The sequence below is a fragment of the Colletotrichum paranaense genome, assembly GCF_030867605.1.
Source record: "Colletotrichum paranaense strain IMI 384185 chromosome Unknown Scaffold_5.1, whole genome shotgun sequence".
NCBI classification, from domain to species: Eukaryota; Fungi; Ascomycota; class Sordariomycetes; order Glomerellales; family Glomerellaceae; genus Colletotrichum; species Colletotrichum paranaense.
Genome location: NW_026848963.1, coordinates 1,389,786 through 1,411,080, shown reverse-complemented (window position 1 = coordinate 1,411,080; position 21,295 = coordinate 1,389,786). Strand labels below are relative to the sequence as shown.

Here is a 21,295-nt window from a genome sequence, read left to right as displayed (position 1 = left end):
TTCGGTGAGCACCGATTTCAAAAACGAAGCCATTACTCGTGAAGCCAGTCCAGAGCATTGTCAGGTGCTGCAGGGCTCAAGGGTCGCCCGGCATCTAGCTAAGCAAGCTTCTACGGTCTTCTGTAAAAATCAGACGCTCTATGCTCCAGGCATGAGTAGTAGGGCTTCGGGAACCTGTAGAGTCATTGTGCTGCAGCAGGCCGGTGTTCCCCCTTGAACGTCCAGTCCACATGCATCTGAGGCATGAAGTGGCGAGGTCTGTCTCCTCGCCTTTTGCATCCCGATATCTGGGTGCGAATATGAGAACGATTCGAGAGGCTGCATGACAACAAAAGGAATCAAATGAGAGGTTGTAGGTAGGTACAACTGGCCAAGCGAGAACCATCTGAATGGACGGTAAGATTTACCCCTATTCAGCGTGCCCGATATCCCCCGAGACAGAATGTGCGCAGTCCCCCACTTCTCAACATAGAATCCGTTTATGAGCATTAAACCCAAGGCAATGAATGAGAGGTCAAGTTCCTCGAGGTAAAATTAGCAAGCAAAGGCCCAAGGATACACATTTCGGAGACGAGATGATTCCCTCCCAATCATTACCAAACGGTTTCCCAGGTCCAGGAAGGCAAGATGATTGCCATTATCAGAAGATAGGACTTCGTTCGGAAGACTGTTCCCACAAGGATGATGAATCATGATGAGGATCTTAAGATAAGAAGCAAATCACTGGCGATGTGCGTTGGCATATAGGTATGCGACAGAACCAAAGGTCCGTGGAAGTCGGATGCCGCAGAGACCAACATGTTACTTATATCAAACTCCTTTTACTGCGCTGTGTAGACTTACCCTGGTTAACAGCGCGCTTTTCAGCGTAAATTAGTTGATCATGATAGGTTTAATCTACTATCATGGATCCCTTCGCCTCCGGTGTTGTACCACAGCATCACTGTAGAAGACTGGAGTGGGATCAATACCGCGCCTGTGCCCTCTCGAATAGTGGCGGCCATTCATCCAGCCCCAGGTTAAACTCATCATAGCGTAAGGTAAGGGGTCCCACTGGCGGCTGTGATCATTAATCCTTGCGAATATCAGATGTACCAGGTTGAAGGACAGCGCGTATAACAAATATCAGCAGTATTTAACGGGCGCTGAAAGTTTACAAACCCCAGAGCACAGCCAAATCCGCGGGTGCTTGCTATTTAAACACCATCAAATCAGCAGACGGTCTGGCGTCTCTCAGTCGCGTTCTAGGCTGGGCTGTCTAGGTACTCGTTGTCCTTTACAATCTCTACACCACGATCCTTAGACGGTCGATTCGTTAATTCACATATAAACGATTATGCATTTAAGCAAGAGTCCGAGCCCATCCCAACATTACCCAACTGAGTGGGCGTGAATGTCTTGCATGTGCAATAAACTTTAACACCGACAACCACTGACAGCCGGTGGGATCACGGACTTCACGGGCTGCTTTCTCCTCACCTCTCTGCCGGAATCCGGTCGAGCCGTGACGGTTCGGACGCGTCACCGAAGCTGGGGTCGAAAATGAAGACAGACTGATTGGTTTGTGTAACCATCATGAGAGTTCGGGGATTCTGATGGGATTGGAGGCCTGAATTTCCATGCGAGTGCCACGGCCTTTCATTGGGCAGAGGACCGTCTGATGAACCTGGTCACACCATCTCGACACTAATAGCCTCTTGAATCAACGGTAAAAATGTGGGCGCAGCCAAACCGGTTTGTGGCCAGACCGGGCCGATGAGCGTGGGCAGGGCCCAGGGGACCGTCCTATCTCAAATCAAAACCTTGCAAACTCAGAGCAGTCGGAGGTTGGATTTCTGATTGAAGGAGAAATGTCGGCAATTCAATCAGCGTTGAAGATCATTGTCCAATAATCGTAGCCCTGCAGCTGAACTAGGCTGCCTCGACCTGTAATACATGACTGGTGACCGTCCACTTTGCCGCCAGCATTCGTTGCCTATTGAGCTTTGAGCATAGACAGTGTATGTTGAAGACGAGTTTTTGTCCGTTCTACGTACGTCTCCCATGTTTTCTGCGTTGTTTCGTTTTGGTGGCTTTATTGACAAATCCCATATGTACAGACAAGATAGGAATACTACGAGGTGAGACTTGTGCACACGGGGCTCAAAAGACGAGCAACAAAAATTTCGGATTTCAAGAGTAACGACTACGTACGAAGAGAAAACGACACCCTACACTACGACCGACAATATTCTAGCTATAGACACAAGTGTCCATCACGAAAGACCAAGTTTACTTGCAGGCTTGTCGTCGCCTCGCCGCCCCGTTACCAGAACATGCAGAGCCTCAGGCCAGACGATAATTGCACATCCTAAGCACTCTAGCATGACGAGCAACAAGTTTCTACGAACGAACTTATTTGACGGTTGAGCCGATGGGTCCGAAGCGGATGTTGGAGTACGTAACAGTGGCCTAGTTGGTGTCGGCGTCAGCCCTATACTTGCCGTTCACTTGGAAGAGAAACGAAGGGTCACTTACACTGGCAAGACTGTTCTCAACCTCAGCAGGGACACCGGAGGTGGTGGGGCAGTCTCCCCGGGCGGCGCCGGGCTGACCAGCCTTCTCGGGAGGGTAGACAGAGTCGAGCCAGAGCATGTTGGCGTAGTGATCATCCCAGAGGGACATCACGAGCACCCACTTGCCGCTGAGGGCCGAGTTGAGCTTGGAGAAGCCTCCGACCTCGGAGAAGCGGTCGCGGTCACCAAAGGCCTTGAATTGGGCGGTGCAGAACTCAGGGGTGACGGCGTTGCCGGACACGCCGCTGATGGTCGAGTTGGGCATGTTGATCTTGGCGCCGTTCTGGACGAAGTATTGCGCGACCTTGTTGTTGGAGAACTGGGTGACAACGCTGGGTATTCATGATCAGCTACTGAGTCATGGTCTCGCCTATCAAAGGCTAGAGGAAGGACAACGCAGTAGAAGGATGACTTACGTGAACTTCTTGGAAGTATCGACCGTCTTGCCCTTGCCATAGAAGCCGGTGGCACCCATACGGTAGGGGTTGAAGTCACATCCGTTGGCATCGCAGTCGCCAGCGAAGCGGTCCGCGGAGTAGGTGCCGCCACAGCCGGACGTCTCGCAGACGTGATATGCGTTGTTCGTGCATGCGTGGGGTGTCACGGCGAAGGAGTGAGAGTTGGACTCTGTCGAAGGGTTAGCAAGAGAGCTCTAAGGGATGGATGGCAGATATGGCCGAGAAATTGCGTACCCCAGACGTCCATCTCGGCGCAGCAGGCACCGTAGGGACCGACGCCAGCGTTAGCATCGTTGGATGACGGAACCCAGCCCTCGATGTTGGCCTTGCCGCCGACGAACTTGAGATCACGGGCGCACTGGGCGTCGCAGTATCCAGTGCCGTACTTGGCACCAGCCTTGTTGGTAGGGTACTTGGCCATGCCACCGTCCGCGTCCATCTATTGAAAGTAAGTAGCTGACACGGAAGTCTTTCCAACATTATGATTATCCTCGAAGATTGTTGACTTACTTGCACAAAGTAGAGGGCACCATTCAGACCACAATCAACCTGGGATAGGTCGACGTCGAAGGCCAGCTCGTTACCTATTGGATGTTTAGTAACTGACACGAAAGCCTCTTCATTGGTCAGACCAACCTGTCAAAGTGAACATCTCATAGGCCGAGGCCGAGTTCATGAGATAATGACGAGAGCCAATGTTCTTGCCGTAGGCGTGTTGCGTGACGAACTTCAAGCTGAGAGCGTTGCCAGAGGTAGTGACACCGTAGGTGGCAGCGTAGTCAGCGCCCTCGAGAGAGCACTTGGAAGCGCAATCCGTCGCGGAACTGCAAGCACTGGTCCACTTGTTACCGTCGTAGCAATTGGTGCCGGAGGCATCGTGAAGCCATCTCCAGTTGTGGTCGATAACAACCTCACCGTTGACGTTGGTGCAGCTGGAGGCGGTGCACTTCTGCCAGGTCAACTTCGGGTGGGTCTCAGTCTGTAGAGTACCTGCCTGCTGAGCAGACACGGCGCTGATTGCAGCGAGGAGAACGGAGAGTGAAAGCATCTTGAGATGAGATGTCAACAGCTGAGGATGTTCTGGCTGGTGAAGAAGATCATGAGTTCCACGACATCTTGCGTGATCCTGTCGGACTTCTTATAGCCCTTCCTGGGACTTCTTGGGGAGTAGACCTTGACGAATACTCTTTCATGGAGATCCAAGTTCCGTTCGCATTATTGACCAAGACCTCAGTGCCAGGCAAGGGATCACCGGGAAGCGCACCGAACATCCCTTTCATCCCATGACCGATGGGATCTTCCATGCCTACAACGGAGGCATTCATCCGTTGAGCAGTAAACAGCATCGATCCGACTTAGGTAAACAGGCATCCAACGGTCCTCGACAAAATGCCAGGGGAAACTTTCAACTTGCCCCTGAAGGCTGCGGGAACCGGAGGTCCCCCCATCGACCAGCAAAGCGTTCCATCAATCGCTCGATGCAATTTAAATTGCAATCAATCCTCATCTTAGTATAGGTGCGGGGGAGGAGAGGCGTGTCTTCGAGCCCAAGAACGCGGAGTGTACGGTACTAGACGGGATCGGGCCCCGGCATCGTATGACACACGAGCTCTAGGTGAGCTACTTTTTCTTCCTGAGTCGTGATTTGAATAGGTCATCTACTTTTCCTTCCAGTCCAGATGCCTTTTTCTAACGGACTCCGTTGAAGTTAACATGATTGTTGCCGGTCCAACTACAAGTTCAATTTACGATATACTTATCTTCTCGTAGTTGCACCCAAGACCTCATGCTTGCCAAAGCCAACGATGCCAATACGGAATAAGCACTCGTTGCCAAGCCTCTTGGTAGGCTTATCTGTCTTAGGGCTTCTTCTGGCTAGGGATGGTCGCAGAGATGAGGTCTAGATCGTCTTGGGTCTACCGGCGTCTAGCAAGAAGGCCTTGGGCGACCAACATGTCCGAGAAGGTGTTTCGGAAGAAGCCTTGCGGATGATACGTGGGTAAGGTGGGTGATGGGTGCTTGTCTTGAGAAGTCTGGCTGTAAGCACCCCGGACCAAGAGTTCATACCTGATTCCTGAGCTCTTTTAGGAGATTATCTGCCCGCGCCCTTCAGAAGAAATACCACACTAGGGAGCTTATTCAAGCGTCACAGCGCGATCGATAAGATCTAGCAACAAGTCGATTGATGACTCTCTGCGATTCCCAAACTTCTTTCCTAATGATGATTCCGTCGCCAGCGCGCCGCCGCCAACTTTCACGTACCTCACCCAGTGAATCTGGGCTCGGCTCAACGGTGAAATCCCGGCTTTGATTTCCATAAGCAGCGCTGTTGATGTTGTCATGTGGGCTGAAGCACTTGCCATACTTGGACCGGGATGGGACCCTAGTCTGGGGTAATTCTCCTGAAAGGCCGGCATTTATATTAGCCCCAACAGGGGTCGGAGGCATGCATAAATCATTCCACCACACACGATCGAAATGAGCGACGAGCGAAGCGCTGCGGACCAGTCACGCGGCGGCAGTCGAGGAGGGGTAAACGGGATGTGATTATAGGATAAATGTCTTTGATCCAACCTCAATTACTTTCCCATGGGAATCCGATATTGCTTTTGCCTCGGTGGCTCAACCATGAGGTGAGAATGGGGTGTTGCTTGGATGTGACTTGCCAGTATCGGCCTGGTCGCTGGTTGATATACGGCAAACATTGTGTTTTCCAAAGTAAGCAGCACCCAAAGATGCATCTGATGTGGCTTTTGGGAAAAGAAATCGGAATATCCCACCCCGTTGTCACATTCTATGACCTTGGCGAGTTTCATAGAAAATAGTTGAAGCGACTGGTAGCATTTTGTGAGACATCTTCACTCGATTAATGTCGAGGACGATGAGTTGATATTGAGCAACTATGAGCCTATTTTCGAATTTCGAGCTCCATGAAGGGGACTGGTTTCTCAAGCTCTCCCACGCCATGCCTCTGCGTGTCTAGAACCTGTCTTGGATGCCATGGTAATTGCCTATAGATGCAGTCCTGAAGCATTTTATCATGCCCGTTGAAGCAGAAGTATACAGTATGTGTATCAAGGGAGTCCCTTGCTTGTTGGGCTTCTTCCACGACTCGATTGCGCCAGAAAAGTCTTGAGTAGATATACAGATTATCAGAAACAGAGCGAGAGAACATCGCTACTGAGGGTATCTGTTTATGAACTTGTCTCATTTTCTTTGACTTGGCCATGTTGCGATTCAACCAGGTGGTGTCGTGCTTTTGTTACTAACGCTTTTATCGCTAGCCGTATCCTGTCTTTAGGAAGCTTCGCTATTTCGTTTTACTAAAAAGAAGTCTCTCAGATTCTAGAATATTAGAACAGACTTCTTACCAGGTGCAATGAAGGAAGGCACTTCTCGTTGGGTTTCGAGAGAATCTCAATAAGCGATTTGAGGATCCTAGATGGCAGCAAGACTCTTTTAAGCTTGTCGATATCTAGATGCTACTGATAGTATACTCACCCAGCCTTGCGTTTCATTTATCAAACTAGCCACGGACCTTGTGTGACAAGATTTTGTGACGGCCATTACCTCTTTGATATTTGTCTACGTCGAGATGATTACTATTATCCCCGTTGTTTTTACATGAAGCATTACTAGTCTTGTTTGGCATTCCTTTAGCTTATTCTTTACGTATATTCTTTGGAGAATGTCTTTCACGTACTAAGGCACAGAACCATCCTGTCTGCTATTAAAAGAGTGAGATACAGTGCTCATATATCTTAGCGCAAGGATGACCTTCAAAATATTAGATGGCATGCACTTTCCTCTTTCCCTAGACCTCCGGGTTCCCAGGATGAGAGTGGGGCATTAGGTGAGCTGCGCTAGTCCTTTCTAGGGTGGCAGAATTTGAGCCGTGTGAAAACTATCGCTTAATTCAAGACCCACTCAAAATCTCACGTGCATCTTCGCACAAACCCTGGCCATTCTTACTGTGCGAAAACAAATCCCCGCTTTTCTCGGTGTTCCCCCTGTTACCTAAGGTAGCTCACCGCCCTGGAACGTCGACTCGGCGCAACACCAGAACCTCCGCACACCCACTTTGGACGCGCACACAGGACAGGCCGTCCCGAATCGCAGCCGGAGCTTCTCCGACAATCAGCCATTCCCACTCAGCACCGCCCATCGCATTAGGAGGGATAAGACCAAGGGGGCCATCGCCGGGCCCTGCTCTTCTCTTTTTTCGAAATGTCATCGTCGTTGGCCGACCAGGAACCTCAGCCAGAGGACCAGCAGCAGCCGGCGGATCATCAGCCCGACCCTCAATCCGATTCCCCTGCATCGCCAACTGCCTCTCAGCAAGCGACAGCTCACGCCTACGCCAGCAATGGACTTCAGGTCCTCCAAGCTGCTTCGGATGCTGCAGCTGCAGCGGCTATCCAAAATGTCCAGCATCATCTGAGTACCGTTGCAGCCGCTGCCGCCGCCGCCGATGAGCAGCAATTACAGCAACAACACCAACACGAGCCTCAGCCTGTTGAGGAACAACAGCAACAGCAACAAGAACAGCTGGCCATGTCCTCGGCTGTCGAGCAAGACCAAGACCAGCATCATCAGCAACACCAGCCGCCGCCGCCGCCGCCGCCCCCTCCTCCACACACCCCGTCCCAAGCGCCGCCTCACCAACTTCCGCCGCAGGCTTCTCATGCCTCGACACTCACAGGCGCTCCGCCCGCATCTCCGCTGGCCACCGATGGCTCTCTCGGTGCCGTGTCACAGAGCGCCATGTCTGCCTTCCCTCACGCCTTCGCCCCGATGCCGCCCATGCCACGAGACCCGACAGTCAACCCGAAGCTGACCCGCTTGCGACGCGCCTGCGATATGTGCTCCCAACGCAAGGTCAAGTGCGACGAGTCCGGTCCGCCGTGTAGGCCATGCTCCGAACTCAATGTCGAATGCACCTTCAACCGAGAGCTAAAGAGACGAGGACCCCCGAACAAGCATGCCGAGGCTGCCAGGGCCGCTCGAAGGCAGAGAATCGAGCCTGGCATGAGTGGTTCGCCCACCACGGCCGCCTTCACCTCGTATGGCGCTGCCGTTACACCCTCGCCTTCGCCGCACAACGCTGCGCAGGCTCTGGTTTCGATAGCAGAGGGACCGGGTCGTTTGGATGCAGAGGCCATCGCGCCCTTGCCCATTCTCGAGCTCTTGATCGACGACTTCTTCACCTACATCCACCCGCTCGCCCCATTCCCCCACGAGCCGACATTCAGACACTCCTTTGCCAACAGAGAGGATAGAACGAATCCCGAGTTTCTCGGCTTGCTGTCCTCCATGATCGCCTCTCTAGTGTCTTCCTTCCCCCGGTGTGCCAGACAGCACCTCAAGACCCAGCACAGCACCCACCTCTTTCCGAGGGCCATAGTCATGATTGAGAGATGTCGAGATATTGCCCTCGATACGCGGGGTCCTCGATGGGCCCTGAAACAGAAGACGTTGGATGATGCCGCCACCAGCTACTTTCTTGGGCTCGCGGCAGGCTACACTTTCCAAGTCCCTCGCTTCCGCTACTTCATGTCTGAGTGTCTGTCTCTCATTCGGGAGCTTGGCTTCCACCGGCCCAAGCATCCCAATGAGCTTCCCACCTTTGGCAACGATAATTGCTCGCCCGATCCCCTACCTTTCCACCACATAAAGGACCAGATCGGCAAGCGCATTTTTTGGTGTTTGCTGCTCGGCGTCAGGTAAGTTCCCTATCTTCTATCATGCAGGTCACGTATAGATCTACTCACACACACATCAAAGGTCCTTCTCACAACTAGGCGCCTCTCATGCCGACTTGGTCATCGCCCCGTCGACCCCTGGACTGCCATATCCTGCCCTGCCCGAGAACGTCGATGATCTTTACATCATGGCCAACGAAATCGTGTATCCTCCCGAAAGCTCTGTCACTCTGCTTACTGGTTTCCGCTTTGCCGTCGACATCTACACGACCATGAACGCCATTGTCAGCGTGGAACTCGTTTACGGCATGAGCACCCTTCCGTGGTCCGATCAGAGGTCTCTGCTTAAAGACGCTCTCATTGCCGCCAAGGACATCATCGACCGGCTTCCGCCCGAACTTCAACTCAGTGCTTCTCATGAGCAGTCCAGCGGATTCGGTACCCTTGAAGATGCCGAGCTCCAATACGTGCCTCCCGCGTACCCTAGTAGCCAGCCTCCCAATGATGTCCGAAATGTGATCAAGAACCACCCCCAACGCCGGCGGCAGCTTCAGTACGAGATTCAAAAGGCTAACATCTACATTTCTCAACTGGCTACGCGTTCATTCTATGTCGAGTTGTACTTCAACTTGCGCGACGTCCACATGTCCGACCCCAACAAAGAAGAGCAAGTTGGGGATAACGCCGAGGAACAAGCTGCCAAGGGAGCCGAGGATGCAGAGGCAGCCCGTGTGTTTGAGCTGATGACGGCAGAGCGGGAGCTGATCGTGCAAAATCTTCTTCACGTGCTGGGCTCCATCTCACAGCGCAACCTCGAGCCTAACGGCGGTTCCCTCATCAACAAAGTTCGACAGGTGGCCTCCACCCTCCTCAATGACGCCCCGGAGCGGAAAGGCCCGGTAGCTATGAAGTCGGAGGAAGCACTCGTGAAGCTCATTGACGTCCTTCTCAAGCTCGAGGGAACAGGGCCAAGCGGTAGCAACATGGCTGGAGAGAACATGACACCGCAGGATGAGGAAGAGGAGATGCGAAACTGGGCTCATTTGCGTGATTACCAACAGCGCTTTGCTGCCCATGGTGGTTTTGCTGGAAATATTTGATGAGTAGCCATGGAGTCTACTTTTGCCAACGACAGCGGCATCGATGAGGGACAGTGGGATGTATCAGTGTTTCAACTATAGGAATTCTCAATCTGGGAGCAACGAAATGGGTAACAGTTACCCTTGTCGATGAAATGGCTTTGAAGGCGTGGCAGAGAGAAGCGTAATCCCGAGGAAGTGGGACAGGACATCGGATAATAACGATACCAGATCATTCTCAACACATCATCATCCTCCGTCAAAGAGGAGAGGTCTCTTTCATCCCTTCACACGCTGTAATTGTTGGATGGATACGTGACGTTGAGTGAGGGGGAGAGATGGGAAGCAAGACGGTCCAATCAAAGGGATTTTTGTTCAAGACCCAAGATGCAACCTGCAGGAGGCCATCCATCCAGGCACAGGGCACCTTGGACTCCCTAAGAACCTCCAGATGGAGGCCTAAAGGTCACTCTTCTGCCAGCAGAATCATCGCATCACGGAACTGCCTACTAGAGAAGCTCCTGCCAAAGACACAAAGATAGGAGAAGTACCCGATCGTGGAAGGGAACAGCTTCGCACCTCCCTAAATCCTGACCACTAGGTTTCCTTGGGCCTTGCGGCCATCTCAATCTTTCTCCGACAACACAACCATCACCAGGTCCTGGAAAATTAATTCTATTGCAGTAGTCATCACGATGTCTCTTCGTCAGAATCTTACCAAGCCCATGGTGGTTGATGCTACCGAAGGCCACGACCACACCCACACCGTCGTCTTTCTCCATCGCTTCTCCGAGACCACCTCTGAGGAGGACCTTAGTCGAAAGGTCCTGTCCGAGAAGCTGACGATGAATCACAAGACCCTCCGCGAACAATTTCCCTCAGTCCGCTGGGTCTTCCCCTACGCCAAAGCCCATGCTCGTCCTTGGAACAACCTCACGCCCGAAGATCGAACTGCAGTCGGTATGAACATTGGCAGTCTCCCCTACATCGCCCAAATCATCCTTCAGGAAGCAAACAAGGCTGGTGGTCTCGATCGCATCATCCTTGGTGGAATGGGACAGACTGCCGAGGCAGCTCACGATGCGATGACGTCCTTTCCCGAGTGTAAGATGGATGCCTACGATAATGCCGACGACATGTCGTCGTTCCTTCGAAAGACCTTCCACGCCGACTGCACGAGTCTTGAGCATCTCAAGCTCGCTGGTTTCGTGGGAATGCACGCCCAGGACGCCAAGATAACATCCGACGTCAGAAGCATGGCCGTCTTGTCCAAGGAAGTATCCACAACGAAGAAGAAGATCAACGCTACCCTCGTCGCGCAGACCCCTCACAAGTTCATCAACGGCGGCTACAAGATTCAGAACAAAACCTGGGACGGCAACCGCATCGATGATTTCGCTAGCTTCCTCGAAGCCATTGGCGTGGAACGCGGTCTCGATATCAAGAAGACGAGCACCGAGATGCTCATTCCCAAGAACCGAGAACCGACCAAGAAGTGGGATCCCCGTGATTCTCTCAGCGACGCCCAGAGATACGCCCAAGAGATCCTGGAGCAGAAGAAGGAGAATGAGGAAATTAGGCGAAAGCTGCTTATTCGCATCGAGGCTGACAAGGTCGAGCGCAAGATCAAGGACGCGCGCGAGAAGGCGAACCGAGGCAACGTCAACAGTAAGAATCACTGGCTGAAGCCGGCGGATTCTGTCAATGTTCTCGGCGGTGTTGGGTACCGCTCCAGCCTCTCTCAGGAAGAAGACGAGGACCAGGTAGGAATGCCGTTATCCCGCAAGTCAAATTAAGCTAACACAGAGCAATCCAGCAATGAATAAATCAGCAGCGGCGATATTAGCCTCATCCAAAAGGTCGACCTCATTGATCCAAAGAAGGATAACATAACGATGTCGTTTCCATAACAATAGACAGGTGCTTGTCCTTGATACTCGCTTATCCTATGCCTTGAATTATGAGTTTAAGCGTTCAAGAGAGAATTTGACTCAGATGGGTCAAGATTCTGATGTCCAGTTGAATATTGGGACTGTCAGTATCTGTCACTTGATGTTCACAAGGCTTCTCAAGTATGGGCGATCGGAAGACGAAGGACTCGGGTATCTGATCTGGTTTTTACCTGTGTAAATGAAGCTCGTCCAGACTCTTCCCATCTACTAAATCAGGATACCTTCTTCCACGGCCTTAATTTGTAGGGCTAAGAGCCGCGAATAAGAGCGACACAGGGCGAGATTCCCACCCATGTAGTAGAACCGCGGATGGCCGCTGCTTCTCCAGATCTGCCCGAGGTTAGTCGCCTTTTCCAAGGTTCTGGTCAACATCGAAAAACTTACAGAGTTGATCTCGCCTTGCTCATCAAGATCCCAACACTCCTTGACTCGATCCGCCACCTTGTCGCCTAAAATATTACGCGTGCTAGACCTCATGCCATCATATCCCGTCGCCAGCACAACAATGTCAGCATCCAAAGTCGTACCGTCCGCCAACTTCAGACCGTTTGGCGTGAAGCCGGTGATGCCCTCAGGGCTATGATGAACCTTGACCTTCCCGTCGACTATCAGCTGACTGCAACCGACGTCAATGTAATATCCTCCGCCGCGAGTGATGTATTTGCGGTAGATACCGCTTCCATCAGGTCCAAAGTCAAGTTTGAAGCCCGCCTTGTTCAGACCGTCTAGCAGCTCCTGGTCGGCGGCGGTGATGGCCTTGGTACCGTGCGTGCTCAGCGCGAATTGCACGGGGATCGGGATGCTCTGCGCGACGATGTCACAGTCTTCGGTTGGGGGCCCGCCCTCCTCGTACATTCCCTTGTGCATCACAAAGATTCCCTTATTCGCTGTAATGACATAGGTACCGCCCCTTTGGATCATCGTCACCTATGCCGCGCCGACTTCGTAAAAGTTTTGGCAGATATCGTGGCTCGAATTACCGGAGCCCACGACGAGGACCTTCTTGCTGGAGAGATTGTTGACGAGGGAGGCGTCTTGGTGCTGGCTGCCGTGGTATACTATACCCTTGAAGTCGCCTTGTCCGGGGAATGTGGGCGTGATGGGATCACCGGCTTGGCCGGTCGCCAGAACGATGTGACGAGGCTTGAGGGTGCGGAGGGTGCCATCTGCCCGTCGAAGCTTGACGGTCCATGTCTTTTCCTGCTCGTTGTAGCTTGTCTCCTCAATGTTGGTGCTGGTCCAGATGTTGAGCTCCATCATTTTTGCGTAAGACTCTAGCCAATCTGCAAGCTTGTCCTTGGGCATGAACTGGGGCCAGTTTCCGGGGAATGGGATAAAGGGGAGATGACAGTACTGAATCGGATCATGGGTCATCAAAGTCTGCATGTGAGATGAGTGTTCAGATCAGCGTTAATTCCATCGCAGACTAGAGATTGTGATGAAGACACCAGAAAGACTGACCCTGTATCGCTTGCGCCAGCTGTCCCCGACGTGCTCATTTCGATCCACCAGCAGAGTCGGGAGGCCAAGATTCCGTAGACGAACGCCGATATTGAGCCCAGCATGCCCTGACAAGACAAAAATAAGTCAGCAATTCTTGACTACCAGCATCGAGGATATGCAACTCACCGGCGCCAATGACCAACACAGTAGGGTCTTCATCGACAAATTCCACCTGTCGTTCGCGCCTCTCCTTCCAGTTTCCCCCCTTGGGATCCACGTGACCCGTAGGCCTGCTGACTCCCACCGCTTCCTCGAACCCCTTCAGTTCTAGGAGGGTGAAGTTGATCATGAAGGCTTTCCAGGTATCGTCCGCCTCCAACGCCAGTCTCACCATACCCTTGCCACGGCCAACGCTGGACTGAAAGTCAAACATGCTCTCCACCCAGTGAACACCAGGCGCAGGGTCCCCGAAAGACGGCTGGAATGCGCCCTTCTCCCGGGGGACGATTTGGCGGATACCTGCCCGAGGCTGATTTTCCTTGAAAAATGTCGCGATCTCGTCGAGGCCGTTGATGGTCCTGAATTCCCATGAGAGACCGAGAAAGTCTCTGATCCAAGCATCTTCGCGGAAGACAGTCGATAGACCGTCTTTCACGTTGTTGGCGAGCACTTTCTCAAACGCCTGTGTCCAAGTCTTGATGATTTTCCGTGCATTTTCGGGTGTTTTTGAAGTAGGTTCCCTGAGGGTGGGGAGTTTGATGATGTAGTCGTTCTTCGCCATGATGGGTCTATCTCTATCCTTGAATTAGCAGGGTATTCGCCGTCTATACCGGTATGAATATCACGGTAAACTTGGATGACGACGTTCGGCTTTAAATGGGAGCTGAGCACGATCGGGCAACATTAGTCCGCACCGCGGTAGCTCTGGCGATCGGCTGCAAAGTTCACAGCTTCATGCAGGATCCTGGGATCTGATTGCCGAAAGCGAAAAGACTCGGCCCGCTGTCGCCTGCATCATATCGGTTGATGGACACGTCCAACGCATCGATCACGACCAATAACATTGAGAAGCCATCAAGAACCCAATGGGCCCTGTCAGATATCAGCTACCCCTCCCCGACAGCCCTGACATGACCCAACTCCAAATCCACTTGTAAATGCTGTGGCTGTTGGGGCACCAAAGTGGCTCGCTGCAAGGTGGCGCGACACCGCGTGAGGGGTCGCTTGGTCCCGCTGATACCCTCGTTCTGTTCTTATGTTGTTAATGATTTCAATTATTCAGAAGGGCCGCGTCGATGTTTTGAGGCAGGCAATTGTTCTCGCCGTTCGATAAACACCATCAGGTTGATGCTCCAGAGACAGAATGAAGGTAGATTCGTGATGTGAGATGAAATGCGCTCTTCACATACGATCATTCATCTCAATGACAACATGAAGCCGATACGTCACTGAACGAGGGTTGCTTCGGACCACACTCGGCCGATGGCACTGAAGTACTTAAGACGAGGAGAAACGCCTCCCAAACATCCAATACGTGGGGGTTTTTCAGATTGAAGAAGAAAACAGCTTTTCGATATGAATCAATAATTATCTCTACCGAAACTGAGAACAAATTTCGTCAAATTCACGGGCTCATCTTCAGTTCTATCTTCTTGACCATTATATAATCTCACGACGACATAAACATCTGGTCTCAACATGGCGACAGCGGGGATGCAAAACCCGTCCTGGTTTCTGTATGGCCCAGGCTCAGCCAAGATCATGGACCGGCCTACTCCTACTCTCAAGAACGCAAAGGAAGTGGTTCTCAGGGTCAAATACGTGGGCGTGTGTGGATCTGATGTATGTCTCCTTTCAGCCCAATCGACTTGATGTTGATCGATCTCTACTAGGTGCACTTCTGGAAAGAAGGAGGGTTCCAGCGCAAAGTCAGCGACGAGAAGCCTATCGTGATGGGTCATGAAGCCTCCGGTACCATCGAAGCAGTCGGTTCCGCCGTCACCAACGTCAAAGTAGGCGATAACGTAGCGATCGAGCCAGGGGTTCCCTGCCGATGCTGCTCAGCCTGCAAGAGAGGCGAATATAATTTGTGCGTCTCGATGAGGTTCTTCGCTGACCCTCCGGACTCCCATGGGGCCTTGACAAAGTATCTCGTAATGCCGGAGGACTTTGTCTACAAGGTCCCTGACGAGGTGAGCCTCCAGGAGGCGGTCCTCGTGGAACCCACCGCCGTCGCCGTCCACGCGGCACGTCTGGCTGAGATCAAGTACGGGCAAGATGTCGTCGTGACTGGGTGTGGGACGATCGGATTGCTCTGCGCGGCTGTAGCCAAGGCATTTGGCGCCCAACGCGTCATCTTGGCTGATATCATCCAGGCGAAGCTGGACTTTGCGCATACGTTCCTCGACTGTCAGACATTCTTGGTTGAGCCTGGGACTCCGAGTGAAGATGTTGCTGCGAAGCTACTGGAGACAGTTGGTATTACCGGCGGAGTGGACGCTGTCATTGAGGCGTCGGGAGCACAGTCGTCAATCCAGACGGGCATCTTTCTGCTCAAGAGTGGCGGCAGTTACGTCCAAGCTGGGTTGGGTAAAGCCAAGCCTGAAGTTCCCATGCTGGTTCTGTCCGAAAAGGAACTCAGAGTCCGAGGATGTTTTCGATACGCCTCTGGCGATTATGAGTTGGCTTTGTCGCTTATTGCAGAGGGCAAGGTGAAGCCTAACGCGATGCTGTCGAGTGTGACCCCCTTCGGGACGGCCACTCTGGCCTGGGACAAAACTGCAAGGGGCGAAGGAGTTAAGAATATCATTGAAGGTGTCAGAGATTGAGAGAAGCTCTTGCTTGAGTGTATGTAAACATCTCCGCCGTCTTCTTATCATAACCCATATTAGGACAACGATTAACGTGCTGCGCTTTCTAAAGCGTATTCTCACAGGAATATGCAGGATACAGAGAGTAGGAGCGGTAACAATAGTGCCAAAAATAGCAGCAGCTGCTGCAACAGTAGTGATAGTCAGAATAGAACTGAGGTATTTGGCGGCGAAATACTTCATTGTGTCACCCACTTGGCTTACTGAACTCGCTGGAAACATGAAATGCCATCATTTATGCCGAGTCTGCGTACTCCCAGATGTGCTTCTCTATAAAATCGAGGGCCTTCATATCCTCATTCTCCTTCTTGATCTCCATCACCCGCTTCTTGTACTTGTCATTAGCAAGCACCTCCTCTACTCCCTCTGCAACTTGTTGCGACGTTGGGCGACCAGTCTTGAGATTAACAGCTACACCCGTCCATTGCCCACGCATGGAAATCTCCGGCTTGTCTTCTGTATCGCCTCCGAGCACCATAGGTACCCCATTCACTATTCCGTGCAGGAAGCCTCCATAGCCAGCATTTAGGACCCAAACATCTGCGTGCTTGAGCAGGGCGTCGTACGAGAGGAAGTCGACGACCTTGGTGTTGGCCGGAATCGTGAGCTCCTCGGGAAGTGTCGCACCCTTGACACCCAAGATGGCAACGAGAATGATATCATCGCGGTGAGCCAGACCTTGTATCGTGGGGATGATGAGATCCGTGTAATTGATAGCGATGGTACCCTGGGCAACTCCCACAACCTTCTTGTTTCCGGCCGTGATTTCACCCCACCATTCTGGGTACTTGTAGTTCGGGTCGGTGGGCTTGGGCGGTAAACATCCCGCGTACTTGATGACATCGGGGAGATCCGATCTGGGGTACTCGAGGCTGGGCGAGCACATTTGCAGGGTAACGTCGTAGCTGGTTTGCCATGATTCGAACAAGGCTGGTGGCAGCTCGCGCGTACCGCCGAGAGCCTTGACGACGTCGTTGTACTCCTTTGCTGCCGCACCAAAGGGGCCCATCGGGCTAAAGAACATCTCATTGAGGAGCTTGTTCCGCCCGCGGCCGGACTCGGTCGAGTCGGGGGGCAGACCGGGTCCGAACGGCGCAGTGTCAATGCTCGTGGTCACGACGGGGACAATGTTGATGTCGACGACGGGCGGTCTCGTGGTGTAGCCCTTAGGTAGAGGCGTGCCGTACATCATAGGGGCAAGACCCATGTAGAACGTCTCGTGGACAATGACGACTTGCTTGTCGGGATGCTCGACACGGATCTTCTCGAGGGTTTCCATCAGGACATGGAAGTGAGGCGTCACAGCCTTGATGAAGACGTTGCTTAGGTCGTACATCAGGCGGGGTATGCCAACAGGAATCTTTTCGCGAATGGCTTGCTCCTCGGGGTTCAACATGGGCGGAATGCTAACATGCTGGGCACCGATGCGCTTGACTTGAGGGTGGAATTCTTCGCCGGCGATGAATGTGCTTTCAAAACCGCGTTGGATCATCTCATCAGCAACCTGAAGGAGGGGATAGGTGTGTCCTGTTGCTGGTGCCGCGCAGAAGAGAAGGTAAGGCCGCTTCTTGTTGCCGTCGCTGACACCATTGTTGGCCGCTGCTTCGGCAGCCTGAGCTATAGAGTCTGCTGACAGTGTCATGATCTCAGTACTTTGTCTCTTTCAAGAGATTCTTGGGGTGAGTAAATAGATGCTCGAATCGTTACTTAAGAGCAGAGAGAAGGATGACATCAAGATGAGCGGCAGCACCCAGTGATTTATACATGTATGAATAAGAGAATCTCTAGGGAAGACGCAGTACGCGGGGAGCTTCAACTCGATGCGGTCACTCATCTCGGTGAGATTTCCATCCGTACGCGCGCCGTTGGGTCGAATAGTCGCCGGCTTCATTGCGTTCAACGCTGCATCGGGCCGCATTGCGAAAGGGAAATCTGACAGCAGATTTTAGTACGTCAAACGGCCCTATCCTGCCTGTCTCTAAGCCTCAAGCTTGTTGTATGGGGCCATCAAAGAGCCAGTCAGCATGCACTAGTCGTATATCGTACACCAGTGTGCGTAAGGCAGCGAGTCATTGTGAGATGCTGCACAACCTCTGTGTCCACGTGAAGAGGAGTCGAATGGGCATGTTGTAGGGTCTTACCGGCGGTATTGAAGCCCATTGGTGTCATACTCTGATTATCGACGGTCCACGTCTCTACGGCGCGATGAGAAAGGACACTGCAGGATCAGGGTCCTTGCAGCCAAGTCTCAGCCCGTCAGCGCGACGTCTAGAACGAACGAGCTAGTGTGGCCGTGGATTGAGGCTAACGGTGCTAGCATCGTGGATGATGTAAGTCGGCGGATTGGCTTCGTTCTGTAGCTTCAGGCTCCAGTCTTGCGGCTATCCGAGTGCCGAGCTTTGAGCCATCGCCGGAAAGGTCCTGACATGGCAGATCAGCTTCTCTTGAGAATGCTCTTAGCCACCTGAGATCATCGGATGACAGGGCCCAAGGGGCATCTGCCATCACCGGTAGAGAGTCTACCGGCAAAGAGGGGCCCGGCATGGATAAGTGCTTAAAAAGAAACGTTCATATGTGAGGTGGGGGTTGACGCGTGGTTCGTCGTCAGACCATAAGGGAGGTTTCACGATCGAGATGTATTGACAATCGTAGGTAAATCACATATCGAAAGACGAAATACTCTGGACAACAGCCTGCTGCCTTGTACGCGCTTCACAAGTTTGTCAGCCTTTGCGATTGCGAGGTCTCGAAGAAGAGTAAAGTAGAGAGAAGGGCTAGTAGTAAGATGGCGCATGCAGGTAAGCTGACGCTCTGATATCCTGCCACTTGCGAGAGTCTCATTGGCGCTCTTGGGAGTTTGATGGATTCTCGATGATCTAGAAGACGATGCGAGCCATTGATGGGGCCCTTGCGAGCGAATGATCAAACCTGTGCGACAAACAATGTCAATAGTGAAAGTGTTGACAGTTTGATTTGTGTTCGTCTCTTCGTGAGGTTCTATTGTCTTGGCCATTGGACCACAGAGGCCTGTAACGTTTCCTTAGCCTCACACAATGCGGATGAAGCGTTCCCGGATGATGAAGAATGAGCTGATGGACGTCGTTGATCAACACTGCATCGGCGTCGGCAAACAGCAAAAGGCCGCGCGGGGACGACGCTCTCGCGCGCGCGGGATGATCCCCAAGAAAGGAATGTTGTATCGTTATTAATGGGTCTCGGCCGTTATGTCTCATCCGCTTTGCTGGACAACTCTCGATGCTTGATCAAATGTCTTGGTTCGCGCGCGCGACCTGACCAAAGGCACTCTGCATGTCCCCCCATCACCGTCGTTGTTCTCGAAACCATTGAATGTTCCGATATTTCCATGTCCTTTTAAGATCCCAAACGCCCCACCAAAAGATGTAATGCATGCTGCAGCCGCCCGATGCTGCTTTACTTGAGGCCTGGTCAAGCAGTCCCTTTTCCTTTGCGATCGCCTGTCCGGGCGAACAGGTCCTTGAAGCTCCAGTGCCTCCTGTCTGAATCGTCTGATGGTCCGGATGAAGGAAATATGGAGAATCGAGAGGATGACGAGCTTGACTTGGCTGAGCCGTAGACTTCGGTCGGTCGCCCTGGCAAAAGAGCAGTTAGAATTGTGTTCAAAAACGCAACGCAGGAGACCAAGGTGGCATCAAACTTACTAATGTTTCCAGCCCCTCCAATCCCGTATCCTCGAAACTGGCGGTCTCTCACCGCAGTCTCCTTGACATCGTCCTCCTCTGTGTCGCTGCTCGCATTATCCAAGCTCTTCCTCCTCCGCACTGGTGCCACTGTGCTCCCAGCTACGCCCGACTCGAACTTTGCGCTCGCTGAGCCCCCCGACCCGTTGCCGACAACTGGCGAGGGCAGCTCCGGGGCCACTGACGGCGTGGGTCGCAAATTCACTGTGGACACGCTGCGAACGACAGCGAGTCGGCCCTGAACGCGGACGCGGTGTCGGCGCTTCTTCGTGGGGATGAGCTGGTCTGACTCCGGGTCGGGTTCCCCCGCGTCGTCTTGGGAGTATCGGTGCTGGTTCGAGAAGGGAAGCATCGTGGGAATTTGGTGAAGCGAGTCGAATTGGGGGTAAGATCGGCGAAAAGAGGTTTGTCGTGGTTTAAGGTTGCAGTGTGATAACGCAGTGCTCTGGCCAGCTTCCGCCGGGATGGACACGAACAATTAAGGGCCCTCCTGGACAGGAGAACTGAAGTAACGCAATTGAAATGTAGAAACAAGAATCAAAACAGCGGCTGGGTTTGAATGAATGGACGCAAACGAGGTGACAAATTCTCGTCGCACGGGAAGCGGGCTTGGCGCGGAACTATTTCATCAGCTCGCAGCTCAGCGACAGTATATACACACAATATTCACAAGCAAGGTAGAGGAAGAGAGCAAAGGAATGCGTTAGGGCGTCGCATCATGAGCGGCAGAAAAGGTAGAAAGGGGGACCAACGCCCATATGTTCGCCCCCAGACGAACGACTCAGCCCAGTCCAGCCAACACGAACTCGCCCTAAGCTAAGCACCAGCTGCTTTGATGACTACTAAGTAGATAAGAAGACGGCGTGCTTGGGGTTGATTGCGCCGCTTTGCTATAGTCACCATGCTGATTTCCTTCTGTCAAAGCTTCTAGCAATCAAATCTGGGCTCCTTCGCCTTCCTTCGGTGTTCGGGGGCGGACGAAGCAAAAGGTCCCCCCCCCCCCCCCGCCCTCATTAACTCATTAAACCTTGCATTGGCGCGAACCCCTGGCAGAAATGGGGGCTACGCTGCAAAAGAGTCCAAAGCAAGGAATTTTGGGGTGACATCGCCGGGGAACCAACCCGGATTTGCACCAGGGCCCGTCTCCCGCCCCGACCAGGTTGCCGGCTGCTTCGGATTCTAAGATTTCAAGGGATTCTGCTTGTTTTGTTTTTTATCTATTTCGCTCTGGTTCAGATCTATCCGTATTTCTTGTTGTTCATGGAGAAAATACCATCTGACAGAAAAAGTTGCGCCGTGAGCCCAAAACAAAGGAAGCCCTGGAAGTGAGATCGATCAAACGTTGCACCAACAGCCACAAACAGCTAGGCTCAGCAGTAACCCATAAGAGATTAGTTCTCACCTCACAGCCATAGTCTATGGAATAGCATTCGATGGCGCCTTGAAGCTCTGTAGATCGCATCCGGGACACGGCTTTTTCGAGTGGTTGTCAGGTTTTCTCATCTCAATTTGCAGTT

The 21,295-nt window shown here is 52.6% G+C and overlaps 7 protein-coding genes across 7 annotated transcripts; 3 read left to right on the top strand and 4 right to left on the bottom strand.

Moving 5' to 3' along the window:
• Positions 1 to 2,394: 2,394 nt before the first annotated feature.
• On the bottom strand, positions 2,395 to 4,061 carry CPAR01_06816 (glycosyl hydrolase family 7; the record flags this gene model as incomplete). Its single annotated transcript, XM_060491087.1, has 6 exons — positions 2,395 to 2,451; positions 2,518 to 2,887; positions 2,972 to 3,182; positions 3,248 to 3,452; positions 3,524 to 3,597; positions 3,650 to 4,061. 6 exons carry the CDS (start codon positions 4,059 to 4,061, stop codon positions 2,395 to 2,397), a joined length of 1,329 nt encoding a protein of 442 aa, XP_060349961.1.
• A 3,179-nt stretch (positions 4,062 to 7,240) lies between these two features.
• On the top strand, positions 7,241 to 9,815 carry CPAR01_06815 (uncharacterized protein; the record flags this gene model as incomplete). Its single annotated transcript, XM_060491086.1, has 2 exons — positions 7,241 to 8,736; positions 8,798 to 9,815. 2 exons carry the CDS (start codon positions 7,241 to 7,243, stop codon positions 9,813 to 9,815), a joined length of 2,514 nt encoding a protein of 837 aa, XP_060349960.1.
• Positions 9,816 to 10,489: 674 nt separating this feature from the next.
• On the top strand, positions 10,490 to 11,590 carry CPAR01_06814 (uncharacterized protein; the record flags this gene model as incomplete). Its single annotated transcript, XM_060491085.1, has 1 exon — positions 10,490 to 11,590. One exon carries the CDS (start codon positions 10,490 to 10,492, stop codon positions 11,588 to 11,590), a length of 1,101 nt encoding a protein of 366 aa, XP_060349959.1.
• Positions 11,591 to 11,953: 363 nt separating this feature from the next.
• On the bottom strand, positions 11,954 to 13,970 carry CPAR01_06813 (flavin-containing monooxygenase; the record flags this gene model as incomplete). The annotated part of the gene is made up of 5 exons (XM_060491084.1): positions 11,954 to 12,076; positions 12,131 to 12,633; positions 12,727 to 13,126; positions 13,208 to 13,314; positions 13,376 to 13,970. 5 exons carry the CDS (start codon positions 13,968 to 13,970, stop codon positions 11,954 to 11,956), a joined length of 1,728 nt encoding a protein of 575 aa, XP_060349958.1.
• A 917-nt stretch (positions 13,971 to 14,887) lies between these two features.
• On the top strand, positions 14,888 to 16,017 carry CPAR01_06812 (uncharacterized protein; the record flags this gene model as incomplete). The annotated part of the gene is made up of 2 exons (XM_060491083.1): positions 14,888 to 15,031; positions 15,082 to 16,017. 2 exons carry the CDS (start codon positions 14,888 to 14,890, stop codon positions 16,015 to 16,017), a joined length of 1,080 nt encoding a protein of 359 aa, XP_060349957.1.
• Positions 16,018 to 16,294: 277 nt separating this feature from the next.
• CPAR01_06811 (uncharacterized protein) lies at positions 16,295 to 17,701 on the bottom strand (the record flags this gene model as incomplete). Its single annotated transcript, XM_060491082.1, has 1 exon — positions 16,295 to 17,701. One exon carries the CDS (start codon positions 17,699 to 17,701, stop codon positions 16,295 to 16,297), a length of 1,407 nt encoding a protein of 468 aa, XP_060349956.1.
• Positions 17,702 to 19,506: 1,805 nt separating this feature from the next.
• Positions 19,507 to 20,130, bottom strand: CPAR01_06810 (uncharacterized protein; the record flags this gene model as incomplete). The annotated part of the gene is made up of 2 exons (XM_060491081.1): positions 19,507 to 19,670; positions 19,740 to 20,130. The coding sequence occupies 2 exons, from the start codon at positions 20,128 to 20,130 to the stop codon at positions 19,507 to 19,509; spliced, it is 555 nt and encodes a 184-aa protein (XP_060349955.1).
• Positions 20,131 to 21,295: the final 1,165 nt, after the last annotated feature.